This window comes from Drosophila gunungcola, unplaced genomic scaffold, assembly GCF_025200985.1.
Source record: "Drosophila gunungcola strain Sukarami unplaced genomic scaffold, Dgunungcola_SK_2 000001F, whole genome shotgun sequence".
In the NCBI taxonomy this organism is placed as follows: Eukaryota; Metazoa; Arthropoda; class Insecta; order Diptera; family Drosophilidae; genus Drosophila; species Drosophila gunungcola.
In genome coordinates this window covers 17138941-17164398 of record NW_026453197.1, presented here as the reverse complement: position 1 = coordinate 17164398, position 25458 = coordinate 17138941, and the positions used below count along the sequence as shown (strand labels likewise).

Genomic DNA, 25458 nt, shown 5'->3' with positions numbered 1-25458 from the left:
GTTGACCTTGTAGATTTACTAGGAATTATAAAACGTTTCTCCAAAAATGCCTCACCCCCTTCAAAAAAAAAAGCCGGCTACTGCGCCACTGACCGTAAATAATAACAATAAAGACGGTTGAAACTCGGTGAGTACGTTACGTGCTGGAGTGGTAAACAACATCCATCAAAAGGCGTACCAAATATTGCGTGTGCTCTCTCTTCGCATTGCTCTCTGGCCTTATGCGATATGGCTCTCCAAGAGAGAGGTATTTGAAAAATACCAACACACCAAATGAGCACAGACTCTGGGAAACATGAGCTTTACTACTACGATTACTATACGATTCTCTCACGATTTTTGTGGACTGGACAAGGCGTAGCATATTGAACGTCGTGGGGTTTGGTTTGGGCTCAGGTTCAGTATCAGTATCGAACCGGCTTTCTACGACAGCGGATTGGAAACGCGGAGCGACAAAGTCGCCGGGCGTGAAGTGATGTGATATAGCCGCCTGCCCACCAGGCTAAGCAGAAAAAAAGTGAATAAAAAACCCAAAAATCCTAATTCCCAAGTGAGAATTACGAGCGAAATACGAATTTTCTTACCCAATCGCATGAGATAATCTCAGGTTGGCATTGTGTCTAAACCCATAATAAAAAAAAAAAAAAACACCAAAAGCTTCAAGTGTTAAACATAATAAAAAGAAGAAGCTTGTGTATTTGCTTTTAAGCAAATTAAAGTTGAGTTACGTGTGCCGAAAAATATAAAATTGACTGAAGGCCATTCAAGGGTTGTTCAAAGGAAAATTCGGCACTCACGGTGTGTGTGCGTTGCGTGAGAAAAATCAATTCTGCATTGGTGGAAAACCGGAGGAGGAGAGGAGTGGAAAAGGAAAAGGAAAAGGACAAAGCTAAAGGCTGGTTTTTGGAGGCTTGCGAAAAACTCGTAACCGATGACAATTTGGCTTGACGAGGGTCTATTAGCGAAATCAATGCCATTATGGCTGATAACGGAGGGCCAGGATCCAAGCACAAGGATCCCAGAACTATAGATGCCGGCGGAGGAGGAGGAGCCGCAGGAGCTGGAACAGGCGATGACGTGCCTCCAGTGCCAGCTGTTCGCCGGCGTCGCGCGCATGAGCAGAAATCCTCGAGAGAACATGTGGAGGAAAAGCAGAAGGAGGAGGTGCAGGGTCAGGAGAGCCAACAGCTGGAGACATCGACGGTGACAAGGACCTATATGAAGACCATCACCACCTCACTGACCACTTCGAGTAGCTCCAATGTGGAGGAGTTTGTCCTGGAGGAGCCATCACTGGCAGCAGCTCCATCGCCGAATCAACAAAGACTGCGTCAGAAGGTGGCACAGTACGAAAAGGTCTGGTCGTCGGATGGCTCCCATAGCGTGAAGAGACCCGCTGACCAGAGCGCCGATGAGCTGCGTCTGGCCGACGACGAGCAGGGTGACCAGTACGATGCCGAGAATCCCTTCGACATCGATGTCCATGAGATTGAGCGGCGGCTGCGCCAGGAGCGGCAACGTGGCCTGGCCGAGGCGGAGGCAGCCAAGCTGGCCTTCCAGCAGGTCCAACTACGGCACACAACTCCTCCGCGTCGCGTGGAGGTGACCAGTGACCAGGTGGCCAGTCCCTTCAATGTCACCCTTCGCACCACAAGTCGCATGAGTCCTGGCGCCGAGCAGGGCAATGTGGAGGAGCATCTTGCCCCCTTCAATGTGACTTTAAGGACCACTCGAAGGGGCAAGAAAAAAGAGATTAAGGAACTCGAAAGCTTCCTCGAAGGCGAACGTACTGTGCGGGAGGTGCCTTCGGCGGATGGCGTGAGGACCATCATCACCTCCTCGATGACCAGCGATGGTGGCTATGCCGAGGAGAAGATCTATCGCCATGGCGAGGGTTATGTTTCGCCCAGGGATTCACCCTCCTGGTCGCGTTCCAGCTACTCCAGCGAGCGATCCAGTGTGACGCCACCGAGGAGCGTGGATCTAACCGCCGGCGGACGAAGGATTCTGATCAAACTGGAGCAGGAAAGTGAACTAATCGAGGCGGACAGCCAGCAGAGGGACGAGACCGACTCGTTTGGTCGGCAGGAAGTGGCCATGGCAACCGGCAACATTGACATTACCGTCGGCGGTAGCAACCCCCGCCTGCGTTTGTACCAGCAAACAACTGTCCAAATGGGTGGCGGCAACACCACCACCCCCGCCGACGAACTAACACCCCAAAGGCCCAGGCCCAGGGACTTGGCTTTGGGCACCAGCACCAACGTCATAGCCAGCACCACCAAGACAATGCTAACATCCACGCCAATTGGCACGAAGGAGCAACCGCAAACGGGTCCGAACACTCCAGTTAGTCCAGCTGCAACGTGCCAATTGCGTGGTTCTTCGACGGAAGAGCCCCGGAAAATTGTAAGCCACAAAACGATAACCAGCACAACGACCAAGTCCACTTCATCATCCTCTTCGTCCACGTCCACGTCGCGCAAATTAATCGAATTGTCGTCGTCGCCGGTAGTCGGGAATATCTCGCAAATACGTACGGAAAACAACGATATCGACATCGATAACGATTCGGACACGGAGGGCAGACCGGCCAGTAGTATAGTGATTGTGTCCACCCCCACGCGACCCACCACACCGGCATCCGCATCCGTATCGGTATCCGCATTCGCAACCCCATCCGCATCCGTATCCGCGTCAGCTGCCCACGCCCTCAGCGGCATCGGCACTTTCAGCAAGAGTCTGCGCCAGGATTATCAGACTCTAGCAACGCAAAGTGGCCGCAGCAACGAATCACCCAGTGAACAGGAATACCAGGAGTTCCAGTCCACCATGGCGTCCATTAATTATGCGCGCAGCAATTCCCAGTACGACAGCCATATCAAGGAGAAACGAGGTAAAAATCGGGAATGATATGGTTAGAACACCTTTATAGATTTGAAAAATATACTTGTATATCTAAGAATTCAAATAAATAGGTTTAAAAGGAAGCTTGGTTATATGCTATACTTTGAATACTCTTTTCTAAAAGATTATATTGCTTTTAAAGAAAGAATTTTTTCCAAGAAACTATGGCTGCAAACCTTCTACTCTTATCTTTTACAATGTCTCCAAATTAATCCCCCACAATTAGCCTATTTTGAGCTGGATCTTATCTTAACTTAAAACCCACAGCCAAGATAAGGGAAATTGCAATGTTTAGCTATTTTGCTCGTTTCCTGTTTAGCAAACCGATAGCTCTCTATAAAAGGCAAAGGTATTTAGAAGATTCACTATAGATTGTCAAGGTCAGTCGGCGGTACTTTGTGCTTACAGAGCTAAAGCGAGAGACATTTGTATGCTTAATTAATTATTACACAAAAAACAATCGATAAAAAACACAACGGCCAAAATGACATCATCCATCGTCTCTAGACGTAGAAATTCGAACTTTAACTTGTTTAGCCGGCTGTTTGTTGTTGCTATAAGTCGTTATAAGTCAGTCGGTCGGTTGGTCGCGCCCCGAACTTCTATATCTCGATTTATATTATTTATATACTGGCGCACAGTGCGTTTGTTATGTATTCGCCGCATCGACTGTTGGCAAGCAATTTGTTACCTCTTTCCTTGGGTCGAAAATATACATTTATTGGCAGCGAAGAGCACTCGAAGGAAAGCACCCCCAGTACAGGTTGATGGGGTTGGATTGGATTGGATTGTTGTCTGTATTATGTGACCTCCATGGCTGTTATTATGTTAAGCACAACAACCAATTAAGTGTCTGGCAGGCTGTCTGCCGTCTGTCGACAGTCCCTCCTCAAAATGTTGATCTGAGTGGATCGAACAGGCTGTCCCCAGAATGACTAGCGCAATTTTGGGCTGCACTTGTGACGATGGTACATACTTTTGTACACATTGTGCTCTATGCAAATATTTTCAGACACACACATGTGTATCTATAGATACGCCGTTGGTGTGTTAATAATATACAAGCATTTTGGGTGCATTATCTTTAATATATAACGATTATTGGGGAAAAGTCCCATTTGCATGAATAATATTTATATTTATTATTTGAGTTGTTGAAAGGGTTTCATTGTTGCGATAATGACAATGCTGAACAAGATTAAAAGATTATTTTATAATTTTTGATTAAATAAATTGTCTGGCTATAATTTTCTATTTTTAACAACTAAAATAAAAAGTGATTTTAATTTGTATACTTAATAAATTCCAAAATTTTTCTTACTGCGAATATATTGAACATCTAGCTTTTACTCGATAGCAACACTTTTAGCAGGGTATCCCCAAAAACCTTAAACATATCTGTAAGTCGATAGATGTCTTCATATGACAATTAGTGAGCATAAATCAAGTTAGCGTGAGTTAAAGTATTAATTTTTGTCTTCTCGGGGATCATCGTCAATGTCAGCATAACGGCTCGCTGTCAAATATTTTGATGTTGCGTGTTTCAACAAACTTTTCGACTGCTTCGATAAATTTGTTTGACAAAGCAGCAAAATTTGCCCCAAATGTGTGCCATATAACTATATTGGCTGGCCCTAGGCACACACCACATCATATAAATCGACATGGAGACAGCGCTTTATAAATTTATAAACCAGCAAAAGTACGTCAAGCGTTCACTAATTGATGGCAGAGAGTCACATGTATATAGTATAGTAAACTATTGATTGGTGCCTTTTGACTTGGTTTCAATATATATCCTCACTTTTCCAGCAATTATCATTAATGCCATTTTAATGGGTGCGCAAAAATGGAAACACAACCTGTAACTCTTTCAATATTTATGATATGCGACTTGCGGTATATCAGCCATTGAGCTTCATCAAGCCGCATTTCAAAGCCGAATTTGACTATGAATATGATTTATGAGAGATATTCAATGCGCGGATCAATGAAAATGAAAATGTTTCAAAACAAAGTGGCTTGTAGCGTTATCTCAGGCGATCTGCCTGATGAGTTCGTTATTGTAAGTAATCCACACAAACGAAACAATCCCAACAGCAGCCGTACAACTGAGATCATCGGCGAGTTGTTTATTGATTCTGGCATTGTTGTATTGTCGTTTCGACTGACACTATCTGTCAGTTCTAATATTTATAGGGCATGTAGTTTAGCGGCTTTTAATTGATGCCTAAAATGCGGTTCAGAGAAGTTGGCGCCCCGTTCTGAGGTTTTGTAAATTAAGAAGCGAATCAAAGCCGAACTTGAAGTAGCCACAAACTGCCACTCAGACACAAAGTTTGTTCTTAACCCACAAAGTATATTTATGCCGTTTTTTGATGTGGGAGACTCCCTCTCCATATGTTGCTCATGTGGATAAGAAATTAAAAAATGTTTATTTCGTGGCTTCTTCCTCCTCAATTTTTAGTTCTGCTCGTGGGCAGATCTTTTGAAGATCTCTTCTAGAGCTTCTTTTGCGGTTTTCATCGTGGCATACAAATTATCTTTTTTGTTTTTTGTTGCCTTATTTATTTTCTTTACGTTTTAGGTGCTCAATCATTTAGTTTTTAAGTTTTTAGCTATCGGTATCTGCTGGTTTAGTGAACGGTATTAATGACAAAAATAAATAAACACACGTATGCCTTTTGATTTTTGGTAAACATACAGGGTACATATACTTAGTTATGACGCAATCTCACCACTTGACTCTAAATATGTACAATCCTATATCGTATTTGCATCTAATATTTTCGAGTAGCTGTGAAATACTGTTTATATGGATGGGGCGGTGGTTTGTGTGGAGGGGGCAACCTGTCGGAGGCAATGGAGCGTAAAGCTAAGTAATGCCATTTATAAGACTCTTCAACATGTTGGCTACAGGCAATTTATGCGGGCTTTTCTGACATATTTGCTGCTGCTCACTTGTCGCCGCAGGTGACAACAGCAAGTGCAACTCGACACACCTCACTGGGTTTTCGTTGTTTGTGTTGAAATTTAAATTTAAACGAAATTTAAACAGTTGATATAATAATTATATAGCTGCCTATGCTGTAGTGATCATCACATGGTTGATTGCCTATGTGGAAGGTCAACATTTTGAGTAGTTTTAGTTTGTTATGTTATAATACTTTCCTTATCAAGCACCCCTAACTTCAGGGAATGTTGTTAAATGAGTCAGCGTCAGTTTAAGTTTAGATAATATTTGGCTTTTAAATTGGTGGTTTAGCGAAAGAATGCGCGATAGCAATGTTTTTTTCCGAAAAGATAAAGACCTTTAAAAGTGTTTTTTAACTTAAACTATATGATAGCTTTAAAGAGTACATAAAGTTTTTTTTCGTTTGAATTGCATTTTCTTTATTCTATATTATCCAATGGTTCGTGGCCCAATTAATTAAGCAAATAAACATTAGTTTTTGTATTACGGAAACCCCACGAACATTTGATTCGACGCACTTCCGTTTAAATAGCCCAACATATGCTCTATATCGTCTGCATTCAAACACACACACTCCGCTCAAACAATTCGATTGCCTTTTGTTTATGCAAATGTAGAGGAACATTTTTCGTATTTGGTTTTTTCTTTTCTTTTGGGTGGAAAGCCCAAACAATTAGCTATGCGTGAATGTAAATAAACTATTTTTACCGAACACTATTTTTTTGTTCTTTCACTGAAACGGTCGAGCTTCATTTCTATTTATGTATTGTAACTAGGCCAACTCAGACAGTTGGGCGACTGAAGCTGAACATATAAAAAAAAAGACTGCCCTTTCAGTACTTCATTTTTTTTTGTTAAAATGCTCAGTAATTTGGTAATTATTTTGAACGTAAAGAAAAGCTCACGGGTTTCATTCATAAAAGCATACCGATTTTCAAAGAATCATATTTCATAAGGTTTTGGTTTTGTTTTGTGTTTTCCACTTGCCTTTAGTCCCGCTCATTAAACAGCAAAAATAGCGAAATAAACATAAATAAAAATCTACCGACTTATCATTATAATCACCATCATTAACTGACTGACTGACTGACTGAACCATTCAAAAGATGGAATTAAAAAAGAACCGACAGTAGAAACAGTCAAAAAAGAAGAAAACCATTTACCGCTGCTGAAATTCTTTGTTTTCATTTTTTAAGAATTTATAATGTTTATTTCCCCAGGCATCTTGTAATCATTTCATACATCATTATTGAAATGGAAATTGAAATTAAGAAACCTGAAAAGTCATTCAACTTGAACGTTACTCCCTGACCTGATTTTGCCCCTTGTTAATTGTGCTACGCATAATGCGGTGTAAAAATCAAACATGTTTCTGTATGCTTTTACTTTTGATATTGCTGTTCGATTTGGTCTACAGTTTTTCTGTCTATCTTAACCGATCAAGCAAAGCACTCAAAGTTAAGCAATTTAAATTGCCTTCGACCTTAATTGGATCCCATAGGTTTGTTTATACAACTTTAGGCTTTATAATATCGGATTGTATTTTAACTTCTCTGTAATTGTATAAACGAATTCTAGTATAATTTAATAATTCTTACATTTAAGCACGATCGAAACATAAGGGTAATTGATGGAACACTTTATGAATTTTTTGGTCGACTGAAATATTACACAACGTTTGATTAGCTTGACCCGCATTTTTCGCAATACATTGTTATATAGTCTTTATCAGACTCCTCAACTTCAAGTGCATTTTCCTATCTTTGCAATAATTGGCATATGTGTTTGCTGATAAGAGTTTTGGTAGTAAAATAAAAAACAATAAACAAATATTCACATGATTTATTGCATACTAAAATGCTAACTAATCAACATGTGTCAGGCCATAGCATTTATTTTTGGTCAGGCCAAGACCAAAATACTACAAAAATAGGCAACTCGTTTTCCAAAGAAAATTTATACAGTCTGCCAAATGCGGTAGTTAAGTTAATATATACGCAAAGCATTTAAGATTTGTTAAACGAAAATATCAGGTTTTCGTCAAACAAGTCTTTGAAGAGGCGTCTAACGCTTTTGACCAAAACAACTTAATTGTTTGGGAATGGCGAAAACACATTTTATTTGCTAAATAAAAATAAAAGGTGAATTTAGAAGAGAAATAAGTTTGTAAAATTTAAATTTGCGATTCGAGTTCAAACGAGTAACTTAATGTCTTCTAATTTAAGAACACATCGATTATAATTTTGTATACCTATACGTAAGAGGTTTATATAACAGCTGCTAAGAGCTAAATCAGGTTAATATCAAATAAAAGCAAGGCTAAATTAAATATTGCGCTTTTAAAACACAAATAAACAAAATTAAGGTAACGTTTAACGTTTGTTCCCAAACATTTGTGAAATTTCTTTGGCCCCCAATGGTTTAAAGTGCCACATTTACGTTAATTTATTATGATACCTGCTACATTGAATCTTTACAATCCATTAAAACATTTTAAAATGTCTGAAAAACCCATAAAAATGGCAATTAGATTCGATTTGATATGCCAAGTTCAAGTGTACTCAATTACATAAAATTCTCGGTTTTTGCAGTTGCCGAATGTTGGCAATACATATTATTTATTTCACTTTAGAAAGATTAATATATATACACGACTTTCGGTTGCTTTGCAAATTGCGCAACCTTGAACTAATTTCTATTTAAATAATCTTTTTTCAACATTTCAAAAATTGCGTCACTCAACCAGCAATAAGTGAATGAATATTTCAATTCTAAAAGAAATTGAAAATAGATGAGACAAGATGGGGGGATCATTTAACACTAATTAATACAATTTGTGTGTGTTTTTACATTGTAAATTGTTCTGATAATTGCCAATGCGCTTGGCACATTCATGGCTACGTCGATTTATTTTATGTAATAATTCTTATTCCAAGCATTCTTCGCGTCTAACTGTAGAAATTTTCCATTTTCGAAAAAAATAGTATTTCTTATTTATTACGGGAAATCTATTTTCGTTTCATGTTGGCTGGCATGCGTTTGGCCAACTGCCAGGAAGCGAATAGACCACGCACTGGGCCAAGTCTTGGAGCTCGGTTCCCCATGGGCTGGATTTGGTCCGAAGGGGTTGGAATTATGGGATTATGGCCAGACAGCTGCTAGCTGCCATTTTCATTTCCATTTCGACTGCACTTTCCATAATGACTCTGACTAATGCGTTGCCTTTTCGCTCTCTTGTGTATATTTTCATAATTGTTTACAAATCGATGTTTTTAACACTTTGTTTATTATTTCAATTTATCGGCTAAAGAATTAAATTGAGGTAATTAAGGCACACAAAAAATGAAAGAAATGAGTAAATATTTGGTTTGGACAATTTGAGAATTTTGTGTTTACAAATTTCGGTCTACCTTGTTTGACGCAAATGAAAGGGTCAACGAAATTTGAAATATTTAGCGGTTTTTTGTTTATGGGTTGGTCTGGGACTTTAAACATTAATATTTAAATGATTCATCAGAGAAATTCTTAAAAGGTAAAAATTTAAATTGAAATTGTTTATTAATTGAAAGGAAAGGTATAGAAAAACCCATCACAAAAAATTAAAAATATTTTCAAAAAGTTCAATGTTTGCCATAAATTTAATCAACGTTTACAATTAATTTTATAATTATAAAAAGTGTTCCATAAACTTTAAGCGATAACAATGCGATAAAAACATGATGTCATTGCTTTTATTTCGCTTATATTAGCCAGCTTAACTGATAATTAAATTAAAACAAACATCAGTTGTAGGGGCAGGCAAAAATAAAATGAAAACGAAATAACCTGTTTTATTTACCCAGTGCATACCAAGAAATGTATCTTATCGGTTGGGTTCAGTATCTTTGGTAGTATCGTCATGTCTCCGATTCGCCTTTTATGTCTTTGTCGTCTCGACTGCCGACACTTGTCCAACAATTAATTGCAAATGTACGAAATGTATTCCTCATTTACTGACATTTACCATTTTCTCTTTCTTTTTTACATTTTCAGAGGAGCAAGAACGTGTGCAGAAGAAGACATTCACTAATTGGATTAATTCATACCTATTGAAGGTGAGTTTGTCTTGTCTATCCACTATCCATGGAACGTCTCAATCGATTTGCCTTTCGTCTCGAGAGTGCCAATGAATTTTGTCTACACCAAGTGGCATTGGAATTTGCATATACTCGTAGATTTGCATGTGATAAACCAAGCGTGAGAGGTTTTTTTGTGACTGCCAAAAAAAAGTGAACAAAACTAAGCCACCAACAAATGGGTTAAGGGGCGTGTCACGTCCATCACTACGAATACAAAATCAGAAATTAAGCGTGACAAGTGTATTTAAGCTTTTATTTGTCGACTAATTATGATGGAATAATAAGTGAGAAATGGTTGTTCAGCGAGCTGTTTTGATTTATCAGATATGAAATGCGAGAAATTTGAAGGTCGCTTTATGGGTTTGTAATTGTAAAGTAAAAAAAAGAGTTTTTTGGATAATTAAACTTAAATTTTCATGATAAAATTATAGGACAACTGTCTTTAGCACTTATTTCTTCTCTGTTTTGTTTATATTGTATTGCATAATAGTCTTTTGCAAGTACATAAATTTCAATGTAGCCCAACTCATTGGAATTCTTTTCAAATATTTATTCTGCTTCTAAGTTTTTGATCTTTTATGATTACCATAAAACCTCGCAAAAATGTTTAAAGCCACAACTTCTATCATTAGCATACATGTGTGCAAATATGTACATACCTCCTGGTTTCTGCACAAACATTTGTCATGTCTGAGCATATTCGAGTCACTCTTCGTTGCTGGATAGCTTCCAAGAATATCTTGTAGGCACACGCACCCAGCTCCTACCCAGTGCGAGAAATTCCTCATAGCATTTGTCTAGGTGCTCTTCATTTTTATCCACTTCAGGCTTTTAACAATGCAAAAAAGATTGAAAAGAAAAATGGTTGGTTGCAAGAAATCCAAAGAGGTCCAGAAGTTGACGGCTGTCTGAACCGAAGTTGCTCGAAAGCGAACAACCAGAGAGTTGCATTAATGGCAAACGTATCGCTTCGCTCAGATAGTTCCGTTTCAGGCGGGGATCGGTTGGTTGGTGGCTTCAATTGCATTGCCATTAACCCGCAAGAAAAACCCACGCGACGCCTACTGACTTACTTTCTTGTCCCGAAACGAACCGAACGGAGGTGATTTAATGTACTTTTGCAGACTTTTCAGACGCTCCCCGGCCGGAGTCGCAGATTGAGTGAGCCATGTTTCGTTTGGTGTCTCTAATGTGTTATCTTTTAATACCAACGGCAATCTGCAGACATGAGACGGCAATTTTTTCCTGCCCACACTACTGTGGTCAAAAAATTAGTATTTATTTTAGTTTTGATAAAATAAAATACTTTCTAAATGATCTACATATTATAATAGTTTAAGACTATATGTAGAGTACTTTTATTGAGCGCTAAATGATTTTTTTTCTTGTAACTATTTGTTGTTTAATAAAATTTAACTGTGTTCAAAAAATAGTAATGTCAATAAAATGCCTTTAGCATTCTAAATATTCTACATCAAGTAATAATTTGTAGAGTACTTTTATTTAAAACTTAACTTAACAAATTTAAACTATATAAAAGGTCAAAATAAAATTTAACCAAATTAAAAATTAATGGTAAAAGTGGTAATAATGGGTCATATACAAGCTTGCTTCTTGAAAATTTCCAATAATATATATTTCCCATTTACCATATTCCAAGCAATTTTACACTTTTGGATAAACTTTAAAAATATATTATTTTAATGTAGCAACGCCAGTGTTTCTTTGCCCCTACTATATATGAGTGCATGTAAGAAAAACTGTTGCCGGCCGGCCGGCAATTAATTGCAATACAATCCAATCCGGGCAGCCATTGAAAACCAGTTCCTTCGACTCAAAGACTTGAGAGACTGCAGCTCGATAAGGCTGCGGTGACTGTCGGCCGACAATGTGGCACATAAAAGGAGCAGCAGACATGCAAGGCTCTCTGATTTGATTTCCAGAATGCGTGGGCTCGGCTTCCCTGATTGAAGTCATATTTCAGCCGTCCCAGGAGTCGGAGATGCAACATCTACATTGCGGTTATGCAATATGCAAATGAGTCACTTAATGTGCATAATGACAAGGCAAATTGCGTTCGCTGTTGCTGTCGCTGCCTTTGCCTTTGCAATCGCCCAACGATTGGTTTGACACGTTTCACTCGAAGCAATAAATAAAATGACAAGAAAAAAAATATTACTGTTGCTTTTACTAATAAAAAGTGATTTATTTAATTTGTGTGTTACCTATTGAAGCTTCGTTAGACTTGTCAATTAGCAAGCATCTTCCATTCCCCGTTTATTTGTATGCAACAGATAGATACACACACTCAGCATGCCAAGTAAAATTTGTGATGGGGGGCAGCCGAAAAAATGTTTGTTTTATTTCAAGCTCAGTTCAAGGTGAACGGGGTTTTATTTGGTTTCGCTGACGACCCAAAAACCCGCTCTGGACGCTCGCTTTTTCATAGAATTTGATTAAAATTTATGAATTAATTTATACGCTTGAACTGAACCAGCGTGGTGGGTCGCAATGACATAGTTCGTTGGATGTTCAATTTTTGAGTGGCTGCCCTGGTCTGGTCTGGTCCCATACAAACCCAGTTCTCCACACACCCGTTCGCTTTCATTTCTTTATGACATAATTGATGGCAACGCCCCGGCACGAGTCGTGCCCTCCACTCAACTCCCGCATGGGAATCCATATGGCGGACTCCATAAAACCAAAGTGAAAGGATCAAGCTATTAGAGGTGATTAAATTAGAAAGGATTCCATGGCTAGAAAGTGGGTTACAAACGCTGGGGTAGAAACATTTGTCAGGTGCTCATCTAATTGTGTTGGACAGGTGACAAGTGAAAAGATTAGAGAAGATTTACAATCCTGTTAACACCGAATCACCCAAGATGACAGATTATAGTTAGAACTGACTGAGAAAGTTGGTTTTACAAAATATTATACAAAAACTTTAAATCTGGGCTTCTGGAAGTTTTGAAAAAACCTAAGGACTTGTTCAATATAATATATGTCATAAGACTGATTTCTATTCTTGACGTTTATTTTGTCGTTTTTCAGTATAAGTTTTTTTCAGTGATCTCAATAAAAAAGCTTACAAAAACAATTATTTCTGATTTTTAAACAGAAGATAACATTTTTTTATAAAGTAATAACTGGTACTATCCCCAAATAAATCCTAAATGCAAAGTAAATATACAAACAAATCTTAAACAGTTGAACCAGATAGATAATTTAATCTTTTAGACTTTAAACATAAGCACGGTGCTCACCCACCAACTTAATTTCAGTTAATTATAACACACGGCGGTGTGATCAAGGCAAGGTGCTCATTTTGCGATTAGCAAGTAAGACCTTTTTTCGATGTCATGTTCTGGGAGTATTAAGTGCCTCTGAGGCGCACAGGCAATGTCATACTGTAATGACATATGTCGGCCCGAAATAAACAGCGGAAAGACAAAACAACTTTTATATAAAAACACTATGACACCATTAATTCCGGAACTAAATGGAAAAAAAGAGGCGTGTCTAGTGGAACAGGAACAGGAAACGGAAGCATTGAAATTGATTTCGCTATGTCTGTTCTGAAGGAGAATTCACACAAAAATGAAAAGTTTTTGCTGTAAAAACTTTTGCCCAAGCATTGTCATTGTCTTTTGCATGTTGGCAACAGTTGAATAAAGTTTTGCAGAAACTATTTACCCACAAGAAAGCTCAATTAAATGCTACACTCAATTACAATGAATTTTCCTAGCTTTTGTTGGTTGTCGGTTGGTTGCCTGTTTGTTTGTTTGTTTGTTTGTTTTTGCTGTCACTTCCGTTGCTGCGGCCTTAATGGCATTACCTTAAAAATTGTAATCTTTTGCGGTGGATTCAAGTTAAATGCCTGCTCGTGCCATTTGCCAATTTGTCTCGCACTGAAGTATCAAAGCAAATTATCGCTATGGCGAACAGCAATTTAAACTATTTTAATTGATTTAATGCGCCTTAATGTTTAGCGATTCCGTGAGCTGCATGTGATTGATTAGCCGAAAATAAACTTATGCAAAACCTGAACGAGCATTCGAAATTGAGCAAAGGCGAACCATTAAATCTTTTCAGTGCACCTCATTAAGTTTGTTTATTTGGCTAGCTATGAGTGCATATAGTCATAAAAGTGCTATTAAAATGTACACCATAAGGCACTTAAAGGCCATCTTTAAGTGAGAGCTCGTAAAATGAATAAAACTATGTTAATTAAAAGGAGAAACTTTGATAAGAGATTGAATATAACTTTTCATGCACTTTGGTTTTAAAGGTGGTGCATATCTAGGGGATAATTTAAAGCTAAATACAATTTTAAAACAGTGACAACAACATTTATCTAATATCTATCTAATTCCTTAATTTGCTCTTTCATTTTAGCGTGTTCCACCGCTTCGTATCGATGATTTAATCAATGATTTACGCGATGGTACCAAACTGATTGCATTGCTCGAAGTTCTGTCCGGCGAACGCCTGCCCGTGGAGAAGGGCCGCGTTTTAAGACGTCCTCATTTCCTCAGCAATGCCAATACGGCCCTGCAATTTTTGGCCAGCAAACGGATCAAGTTGGTTAATATTAATCCCGCAGATCTGGTGGACGGGAGACCACCAGTTGTGTTGGGTTTGATATGGACGATCATCTTGTACTTCCAGGTAAACAAATAATATAATTAAACCTATAATATCCACACCAAGTGCACCAGTTCACGAATTGAGCGCACCACTAAAAAATTGGTTGCTAGTTGTACACCTTCTCACGAGGCTACCACCAGTAGAGATGTACACACTCGAAGTCCAAACACCACAAATGCTAAAAACTTTGAACGTAATTAACCCTATGAACCTTCTTTTTCTATATACTTTATTGATATCATAATCTTTAAACGTACACAAGCTTCGTAAAAAGAGGCGGAAAAACTTAGTAGTAGTTATAAATTATGCGCCACAGGTGGGTCCAAGTCGAAAGTAATTTGTGTTTTGTCGTGTGTACCTCATATATTTTGGATAGAGAATCGTTTTTAGTTGGTAGCCAAACCTTTTAAGGCACTTCCATATCTTAAGTTTAACCATTTTACATAACATTGCATGTGGAATGTATTGAATTTTAACTAATTCAATTATGTATTCATAGATCGAGGAGAACAGCCGCAACCTAGAGTATTTGGGTCATGGTATTGGCGGTTCGGTTAGTTCCCTCGACAGTGTTGGCAACCAAAAGCATGGCGATCTTAAGGCTGAGAAATGGAAGCAGGGTGCCAGGAAGACCCTGCTCAACTGGGTGACCAATGCCTTGCCAAAGTGAGTAAAACTTAATATATGTTTTTTAAATTCTTGATAATTAATTTATGAATCTTAATATCACAGAGAAAGTGGTGTGGAGGTGAAGGATTTCGGCGCCAGCTGGAGAGATGGCGTCGCTTTCCTTGCCCTTATCGATGCCATCAAGGCGAATCTGGTGAACTTGGCTGACCTGAAGAAGGCCAGCAATCGTCAGCGCTTGGAGACTGCTTTCGATGTGGCCGAAAGCAAACTGGGCATTGCCAAACTCCTGGACGCTGAGGATGTGGATGTACCCAAGCCGGATGAAAAGAGTATCATGACATATGTGGCACAATTTTTGCACAAGTATCCTGAACCAAAGGTGAGTCTCATAAGCTAAGAAAAAAAAACTTTAGTAGCTAGAGCTATTTCTAAAATAATTTAAATAATAATGAAATTATCAGGAACAACAACTAACAGAAAACCATTATTTTAAGAATGTTAAACAAAATAAAAAAAAAAAAAAAATTGATAAATTCCAAAAGTAAAAACAAAAAATAAATTTTTAAGTTAATAGCAGTTTTCTAACAAACTTTCTTTATTTCAGGGTGCTTCACGCGATCTATCGCATGCTCAGCAGGAAGCGGACGAACTTCGTCGCTTTTTGATAGAGAAGACCACCGAGTACGAGCCCATGGTCATGATGAGCTCGTTCCCACGCGATTTCGGTGAATATTTACTGGCACGTTCTGAAGTCGATGCCCATTTGGCGGCATATAACCGCTTGAAACAGCTCATCGAGAGCCAGAGCGGATTCCTGCAGGTCTCCCGCCAATCTTGGGAGGAGATCAACGAGCTGTGGCAGCGCCTCCAGTACCAGATGATGTACTGGCTCTGGCTGCTGGACTCCGAGCTGCCCGGCGACTTTGGCACCGTTGGCAAATGGTTAGCCGAAGCAGAGAAATTACTGATGGACAATGATATACCCAATGCAATGAATGAGGAGACGGCAGCAGTGATTAGCAGGAAGTTGGAGGAGCATAAGCTCTTCTTTGCCGATCTGCCTCGCATTGTGGCCATGTTTGAGAATGCTAAGCGGTCACCGCTGGCCCAGCAGATTCCCCTGGAGCAGCTGCGCAACATGGAGCGACGCCTGCAAGAAGTCGGACCCAAGGCAGCAGAGCGCAGGATTCGTTTGAAGTTCCTGGAGCACAAGTGCTGCCTGATTGCCTTCTTGAATCTAGTGGAGAACAAGATGCGCGGCTGGACTGGAAAGTACGGGCACGAGGAGAAGGTGGCCCAACAGCTGGAGCAGTATAAGAACTTTGTGTCGCGCAACAAGATCTTCCAGGAGTTCCAGAAGGCCTTTGTCGATATGCAACAAGTGGTGGATGAGTACAAGCGTGAAGGCAATGTTCCACGCAAGGAGATCAACGATATTGATCGCTTCATGTATGAAACCGAGGAGCGCTGGAAACGCGTTTCCATGGAACTGAAGTGCTGCCAGAACTCTCTGGAGGAAGTGGTCAACTGCTGGCGTAGCTGGAACCAATTGGCCCCCACTTGCGAGGAATGGCTGCTGTTGGCCGAGCAGAAGGTGAACCAGAGCGAGGATGAGCGTCTGGACTTCTTCCAGGATATTCCCGTGTGGAAGGACAAGTTTGATGCCCTGGCCAACTCTGCCAACTACTTGATTGCCTCCTGTGAGGAGCCCATTGCTCAGCAGTTGCGCCAGCGACATGGAGCTTTGTCCGAGCGATTTGAGCGTTTGTTTGTCAACACCAAACAGTATATGCATGCTGGAGACATCATCCGTTCGCGGCAGGAATACAAGTCGGGCATTGAACAGCTCTCCCGTTGGCTGCGGGGAGCCGAAAGCGTTCTCGATCAGCGCCAAGTTCTTGGCAACAGTGAACAAATCAAGCAATATGGCCAGCAGTTGCAGCAATTGGCCAGCGAAATCGATGATAATGAAGAGCTGTTCAAGACTATCAGCAGGAATTTCCAATCACTGATACAAGATCTTTCCCGCGACGAGGTGGACAAAATGATGAAGCTTCTGAAGCAGGAGAAGGAATCTCTGGTGCGCATACGCGCCCAGTTGCCTGCCAAGCTGCATCTCTTCCACCAACTGCAGATTCAACAGGAATCCCTGGAAGCTGGACAAAAGGAGATCCATCAGTGGTTGAGTGAGGCCGAACAGCTTTTGGGAACGCATAATCTTTCTGGAGGCCGCGATGCCATCAATGAGCAACTGCAGAAACACAAGACCTACTTCTCACGCACTGTCTACTATCGTTCCATGCTGGAGAGCAAGAACAAGGTGTTCCAGAACCTGCTGAAGGCTGTGTCCTCCGATGACAAGATCGACACTGCGCCCGCTTCGCAGCAAATGCAACAGCTGAACGAACGCTTCAACTATGTGATTCAGAATGCCCAGCAATGGGAGCAACGCTTGGATTCGGCTGCTGGTGGATGGAGCAACTTCAAGGACAACGAACGTGTGGTCAGCGAGTGGCTCACCCAGGCGGAATCCATGCTGGTGGAGAAGCACATCGAATCGAAGACAACAATCGAGACGCAGAAATACTTCTTCGAGCAGGTCAACGATCGCTGGATGAACGATCTGGTGCAGTCGGCTCAACAACTTCTGACAACTTTGCCCGCCCAGGAGCAACCTGCTGTGGTTCACAGCGTGGAGCAGTTGCAATCCCGCTGGAAGAATGTGCTGTCTCAGGCTCCTTTGCATCTACTCAAATTGGAATTCAGACTGGACGAAAATGCCTTCTATCAATCCCTGAAGGATGTGGAGAAGGAATTGCAGCTGGAGCAGCAGGCCTTGAATCGCAACGAGGATGTGGACTCCATTTTGCAGCGCAACCAACAGTTCCTCCTGCAACAAGATGCAGTGCCTCGACTGGAGCGTTGCCTTCAAAACATGCAACGATTGGCTAATGCCCACAGGCAACAACAACCCGGTGACATTAGTCTGGATCAGGCCTACGACAATGCCAAGTCCCAGTGGCAACTGTTGTCCAACAAACTGGGCGACATGCGTCAGACCCTCCAGCAAATCCCAGCCCAATGGCAGGGCTACCATCTGAAATTCAACGACATGGTCGGTTGGATGAACGGTGTGGATCAGAGCCTAAAGAATATCGTGAATGAAGTAAACACCATGGAGGAATTCGAGAAGGAGAAGGTTGTCTTCCAGGTGAGATAAACAAAAAATACTTCTTTAAAGCTATCCATTTCAATCATACCTAAATAATCTTCTCATTACCCATCATGCATGCCTTAAGCTGAGGGAGCTAGTGGTAACTAATCTGCTTTTATATTAAATCAACTATCTGATGCCAACTGTCTTTTCTTAAAACAAAGATTTGTTTGGCATGATTTCTTTCAACTGCTTGCTAATTAAATAATTCTTTATTCGTAACAGAAAATCTGCCAAGATGCCGACAACAAACGGGAGATATGAAATGGCTGGTCAAGACCTTGGACTCTCTGCTTAGTTACGCAACCGAAGATGAGGCTAATCTCGAGCAGAAGAAGCTGGAGGACCTGATTGCTCGCTACAAGAACCTTATACCCACGATTGAGATTACCATGGTCAAGACGGAAGTTTTCTCCAAGTGCTACACTTACCGCAGAGAAGTTCACGAGGTTGTCTGTCTGCTGAGCAAGGTCAAGGATCAGACGGCCAATATACCAGCTCCCGACAGCCTGGAACGTGTGAATCGCCTGATTGAGGAGCAGCAATATGCCATCAATCAGCTGGATCACCAGCGTCCACACATCATGTCTATGCTGCAAAGAGGACGTGATCTGATCAAGGATGTGCACGCCCCAGCCTTTGTGAATACTGATGTGAAGAATCTGGAGACGGGTTGGAATCAGGCGTACACTGAAACCTCTGACAAACTGCAGGCCCTCAAGGGAACCCAGGCTGTTTGGAGCGATTTCGTGGACCAGAAGAACGACATCTTCTCCATGTTGCAAACTGCGGAGACGGAGCTTCGTTCGTTGACCCCATTGCAGACCGATCCCAAGAACGTCAGTCAGGATCTGAAGTCCAAGAGGGATCTCAATGTGCAACTGCAGCAGGCTTCCCATCAGCTTCTGCCCAAGTTGCATGCCCTGAAATCAGAACTGGCTCCACTGGCTGCGGCCGACAAGCGTCCCATTTTGGAGAAGGAAGTGACCGAGGTGGAGAAGATGTTCTTCAACACCATGGAGCATGTGAAGGATCGCGTCGGCTATCTGGAGGACTACAGTGCCAAATGGAATAACTACAAGACACGCCTGGCCGAACTGCAGGAATGGGCCAATAAGGTTGCGCCCAAGAATATCGAAGCCCTTCAGTCCGAGGATCTCACACCGGAGGAGCGTGTGGTCAAGGTGCAGGCCTTCAAGCGCATCCTTGGGGATCGCATGAAGCAACTGGATCTTTTGGCCGCCGATGCCTCCGAGTTGGCTCCCAAAGAGGGTAACATTGCCGAGGCCAAGCGACTTAAGGGCGAGATCACCAAGCTGCAGGAGGTCCTCAGTGCCATCAATCGGAATGTGGATCACCAGGCACAGGCTGTGCAGGAGGATCTTGTCAACTGGCAGCAATTCCAGGCCGGTCTGCAGCAAATCAAGCCCGCTGTGGAGCAAAGCGAAGTCAAGGTAAATAATGTAGTTTCTAAGCCCATCTCCCTCGAAGAAGCCGTTGCCATGCAACAGAATGCCCAACAATTCGAGACACAGTGTCAGGAGCAATTGGACAAGCTCCATGGCATATCAAACATCAGTCATAAAATGTTGTGTAAGACCAATGCCCCCGACGAGCTGGATGCCATGCATTCGCGTTGGACGGCTGTCCATGAGAACGCTAAGCAGGCTAGCGCCAAGCTCGAAAAATTGGTGGGCAATTGGAAGTCCTTCGACGCCGATGCGGCCAAGCTTGAGGATTGGGTTGGACAGGGCGAGCAGCTGATGTCCAGGCGACCAGCTGTCCTCAACACACCGCACATTGACAAGCTCGAAAAGGAGCTCGGTCAAGCTGAAGTCCTTCAACAACGAGATCTCGCAGCAGCAGGCTAAGCTCGTGACACTGGGTCAGAATGCCGATCAAATTAGTTTGCATTTGGCACCCGAAGGCGCAGCTGCCTTGAAGGATCGCGTAAATCAAATGAAGGGCAAGTTGCAGAAGCTTTCGGAAGCCACTCGCGGTCACATCAACGAAGTCTCCGATGCCATTATTTCCCGGCAGGACTTTAACGCGAAACTGGTGAACTTCTCGAACTGGATGGAACAGCTTCGTAACCAGATTACGCAAGTGGAAGAAATCAATCCGGAACGTGTGGAAACCAGTCTGCATGTTATCCATGCCCTACTGCAGGAACATGCCGATAAGAAGCCAAGTTTCAATGCCATCTACGATGAGGTTAAGCAATTGGCCCTGGGAGCCACTCCCGAAGAGTCGAATGCCCTGAACGATGCCTACACCGCTTTAGTGGTTAACTATCAAAACCTAGAGACCAACATGCTGCAAAAGAAGGCGGCTCTGGAGAAGTGGACTGAACTGCTGGGCTGGAAGAACGACACTGAGTCCCATTTGAACTATTTGAAGCACCAGCTAGACAAGCCCGAAGGACCCGCCGCCGAGGAACTGAGCAAGGTCATCGATGAGATCGATAATTTGGGTCAGGGCATTGGATACTGGAAGGGTCAGGCCAAGGAGATCGACGAAAACCCAGCCATTCAGCTGAGAGATGCCTTGTCCCGTCGTCCACTGATCGCCACTCAAATTGTGAATGATGTTGAGAATAAGTTGGAGAACCTAAAGCTACGCTCGCAGAATCAACAGCAGCAAATTCAAGCAGATGACCGTACGCAAGGATAAGTTCCATGCGCTGGAACACAACTTTGGCCAGGCGCTGCAGGAGAATCGCGCCAAACTGGACGAGATTCTCAGACAGCATCCGACTCTGAACAACATCGATCAGATCATTGCCGATTTGGTGGCTCTCAATGATGCCTTGAAGTACCAGGCCGATCTGAAGAATCGCATTCATGACGAAGGTTCTTTGCTGATGCGTGAGGATATTGCCAGCATGCCTGCCATTCAGGAGAGCCTTCTTGTGATGGATAAGAACTACGATTCCCTTCAGAACGAGATTGCCGATCGCATACAGAAGTACAACTTGATAAGCCAGGCATTGAGGGAGTATGCTGATTCCAAGGACAAGTTCTCCAAGGAAGCTAAAGAAGGCAGAAGATTTGTTCAATGCTATACCACAACAGCCACGCGATGAAACTGAGCTCCATCAAGCTTCCGAGAAGACCAGAAAGACCATGGAACAGTTGCGCAAATCTAAGCTCAGCTTGGATGAACTCGAGCGACGGGGCAACAATGTGGCTAAACTTTTCAGTGCCATTGGAGAACCAGTACCACAGGAAGTGCCACAGGAGGTAACAGCTGCCAAGCAAACCTGGCAGGATCTGCACGACAAGACGGCCAAGAACGCCCATGTCTACGAGACTGAGGCTGTTATTTGGTCACAGATCGAAGATGCCAAGAAGGACTTGCTACCCTGGTTGTCCGAAACGAATCAGGGACTCTGTGATGCGGCAGATAACTCAATTGAAATTGAGTTTGGACCCATGCGTCTGAGCAAATATCGCACCGAGTTGCCATCCTACGAGGCTCTTAAGGATTCGATTGTGGAGAAAACAAATGATTTGATCAAGATAAACAAAGGCGCTGAGATTCCCGCCCTATCTGCACTCAATAAACTCTTGACTGAGCAGTTCGCCGAAGTGAGCAACAATGCTGATCGTTTGAGTGCTGTTACCACTTCGTTTAATGATCAGGAACAAGAGTTACGCAAACGTTCGAAGGAAGCTGGCGAGCGGGTAAGCAAACTCCGTGAGCAGCTCATCAAGTGCGACGACATGTCCGGTGATAATAACAAGATCATGGAACGTCTGCTGCAATGCCGTGCCTTGCGCGGTGAACTCGACAATAGCGGAAACGAAATTGACAACATTAAACAAAAGGTCGACGAGCTGCGTAATCTGTACCCCACTTTCAGTGAGTCCATTATACCGAAGGAACTGAATAACGTGCAGAAGCGCTATGAGAATGTTGATCTCTATGCCAAGAAGATCGAGAGTTCTCTGCTGCAGTTCCTAAGAAATTCCATGCCGATAAGGTGGGCATGCTGAAGCGCATCATCGCCACTCAACGCGAAAAGGTGGCTTGGTGTCAGCCTGAGTCGTCCAGTGACAAATACAACCTGGACGTGAAGAAGTCTTCGCTACAGGAGGTCAGCAAGAGCATCGATGATTGCAAGGCGCGACATGCCGAAACACTGAAGTCACTGGAAATGCTAAAGGCTGTCGAATCACCTCAAAACCTGGCTGAACTTACCAACGATGCCGAGTTACTACGCAAGGACATGCAGGCTCTGCAGGATAGCTTTGACAAAATCAAGGGAATCCTCGACGAGAATGTGGATTTGTGGTCTCAGTATGAGCAGTCGAACGAGCAGATTTCCAATTGGTTGCGTGACGTTGAAGGAAGGGTAAAGGCAGAGACCAGCAGTCAAGTTAATCTACCCGAAGTGCCACAAAAGCTTCAGGAATTGTCCATTCTTGAACAGGATGTCTTGGCCCATGAGCCCATAATCAACAATCTTGAGCAGACATCCCAGCAACTAATTGAAAAGAACCCAGAGGCAAGAATTGGACAGTTTGTCACCCACTTGGTGCAGCGTTATCAGGCTGTGTCTAAAGCTTTGACTGGTTATATTGACAAGATCCGTAGTGCCCAGTTGTCTAATGCCAACTTTGCCAAGGCAGCCAAGGATTTCAATGAGTGGTTCGGTGATGCTAAGATCGAATTCCAGGAATTGGCTCGCATGGGATCCCCTGGATCTTCTTCTGCCACAGCTCAACAATTGCAGACTGTCAAAAACTACATCAAGACCTTTGACAATGGACAGCTTTTGTTGAACAACGCTGTGGACATTGGTGAGGCCCTGTATCCTGTGGTCTCGCCCGATAATCGCGAACGTATCCGCTCAGATTTACGTCAAATGCGTGAGAAGTTCGATTATTTGCGCGATGAGGCAAATGCTTTCATGCAGCAGGTAGAGGGTGTTTTGATTCAAAAGACATCGATCGAAGAAAGTTACACCCAGGTTTCGCACTACCTCAACGAGTCGAAAGCAAAGGTTCCCGCCGGTGACGAATTGTATCCAACTTTAGCCACCAAAAAGGCTGCTCTGCAGAACTACAAGACTCAGCTACAGGAAATAACCCTTCACAAAAATGCTCTTAAACAATTGCATGACAAGGCTGTGACCCTTTGTGATGATGAGTCAGAGAGGAAGACCGAGGAGTCCATCCAGGAGTATAACACTCTATCCAAGAAGATTTCCGATAGGATTACAACCGTGGGTAACCAGGTGGTTAAACATGAGGCTTACGATCAGGTGCTTGAAAAGGCGCAAGACTGGCTAAACACTATTAAATCCGAAGCTATTGACATTCTCAACGAGACGACTTTCGAGAAGGAGGGCGCCGAGGAAAAACTGCTTGTGGTGGAAAATCTTTTGCAGCACAAGCCCGAGGGTGATTCCATTTTCGATACCTGTCATAAGTTATTGGAAACTGTGCTGACCCAAACCCATCCCAGTGGCCATCCAGCCCTGCTTAAGGGTTTCGAGGAGCCGAAGCAATCTTGGGAGGACTTCATGACGCTGTGTCAGGACTCGGCCGTAAAACTGAAGCAGCTCTGCTCTAAATGGGATGAGTTTGACACGATCATTGAAGAGCTGGACAACTGGATGAAGAATGTCGAGGCGGTCGTCAAGAACCAAAACCTTAAAAGCACAGCGGAAGCTAAGAATGCCCATTTGAAGCAGCTTCAGGATATTGCCAAGGATATTGAGCGCCGTGGATCGGCTATCAATGAGCTGATGGATCAAGGTCGTGAGATTGAGGGTGAAACCGATTTGAACCTTAAGCTGTCCCGCCTGAATACTCGATATCAGACCCTGAAAAACCTATGCAAGGAATCCATAGCCAAATATGTGAACTATGTGAAGGATCACGAGAGCTTCGATAACGATTTCGATGCATTCAAGCAAAGTCTTCAGTCTTCAGCTGATGAGCTGGCCAAGGCCAATGAAATTGTTGGCGATCAAAGCGTGCTGCAGGATCAGCAGAACAAGCTGCGTGAGATGTCCGACAAACGCATTTCGGACTCCACTCTTTTCGAGGGTCTCATCGACCGCGGCGAGAAGCTCTATGGACACACCAGTCCAGAAGGTCGTGAAATCATCCGCCAGCAATTGAGATCTCTGCGCACTCTGTGGGACAACTACACTGATGATTTGAACTCGGCCACACAGAAGATCGATCAGTGTCTGCTGCAGTTCAACGAGTTCAGCATTGCCCAGGATCAGCTCACAAAGTGGCTGAAGGATGTGGACAAGGCCATGCAGAGCCACACCGAACCGAAAACGACGCTGCAGGAAAAGCGTGCTCAACTGCAGAACCATAAGTTACTCCACCAGGAGATCACCACGCACAATGTTCTTGTCGATAATGTCTGCGACAAGGCCCAGATACTGGTGGATCAGATCAAGGATAACTCGTTGAATGTGTATCTAGCCTCGATCAAACAACTTTTCCAGAGCATTGTCCAAAAATCCGATGAGATTTTGCACAATCTGGAGGATTGTGTCCAGAAGCATAATGAACTTAACAATGCCTTGTCTTCAGCCAAGACTTGGATCTCGAATGAGAAGGCCAAGTTGCTGGAGTGCGACGATGCTTATGGCGAGAAGGCGGACATTAAGCGCAAGATTGAAACACTGGGACAATTGGCTCAGAACAAACCGCAGGCCATGAAGTTGATCAGCGATATACGTGATCTGTTTGAGAAGGTCAAGGCCACTACATCCGAGAAAGGCAATGAGGTGCTGGACAAGGAGATCGAGGAATTGGAGACCACCATGAAGAGCCATTTCGACGACATCGAGGGCATTGAAGGCAAGCAAAAGGATGTGCTCGCCCAGTGGGATAAGTTTGAGAAGGCGCTCGAAGAGCTCACCAAGTGGTGCCGCAATGCAGAGGCCGTTTTCCGTGAGCAGCAGCTTAAGTCGACGCTCCACGAGAAAGTGGAAG

At 42.8% G+C, this 25458-nt stretch overlaps 2 protein-coding genes across 2 annotated transcripts in view; both read left to right on the top strand.

The window, feature by feature from the left end:
- Positions 1-83: 83 nt before the first annotated feature.
- On the top strand, positions 84-21292 carry LOC128262898 (muscle-specific protein 300 kDa-like). The gene is given in 11 exon segments (XM_052997467.1): positions 84-2896; positions 9914-9975; positions 14395-14667; positions 14909-14962; positions 15146-15312; positions 15379-15655; positions 15881-18487; positions 18576-18590; positions 18716-18743; positions 18746-20313; positions 20315-21292. Coding segments are annotated over 11 exon segments (7818 nt in total). The 5' UTR covers positions 84-978; the 3' UTR covers positions 21164-21292.
- A 48-nt stretch (positions 21293-21340) lies between these two features.
- Positions 21341-25458, top strand: part of LOC128262896 (muscle-specific protein 300 kDa-like) — an 80007-nt gene continuing 75889 nt past the window's right edge. The window contains 2 exon segments of the mRNA XM_052997465.1: positions 21341-22450; positions 22453-25457. Coding sequence (XP_052853425.1) covers positions 21490-22450; positions 22453-25457 — 3966 coding nt within the window. The 5' untranslated portion in view covers positions 21341-21489.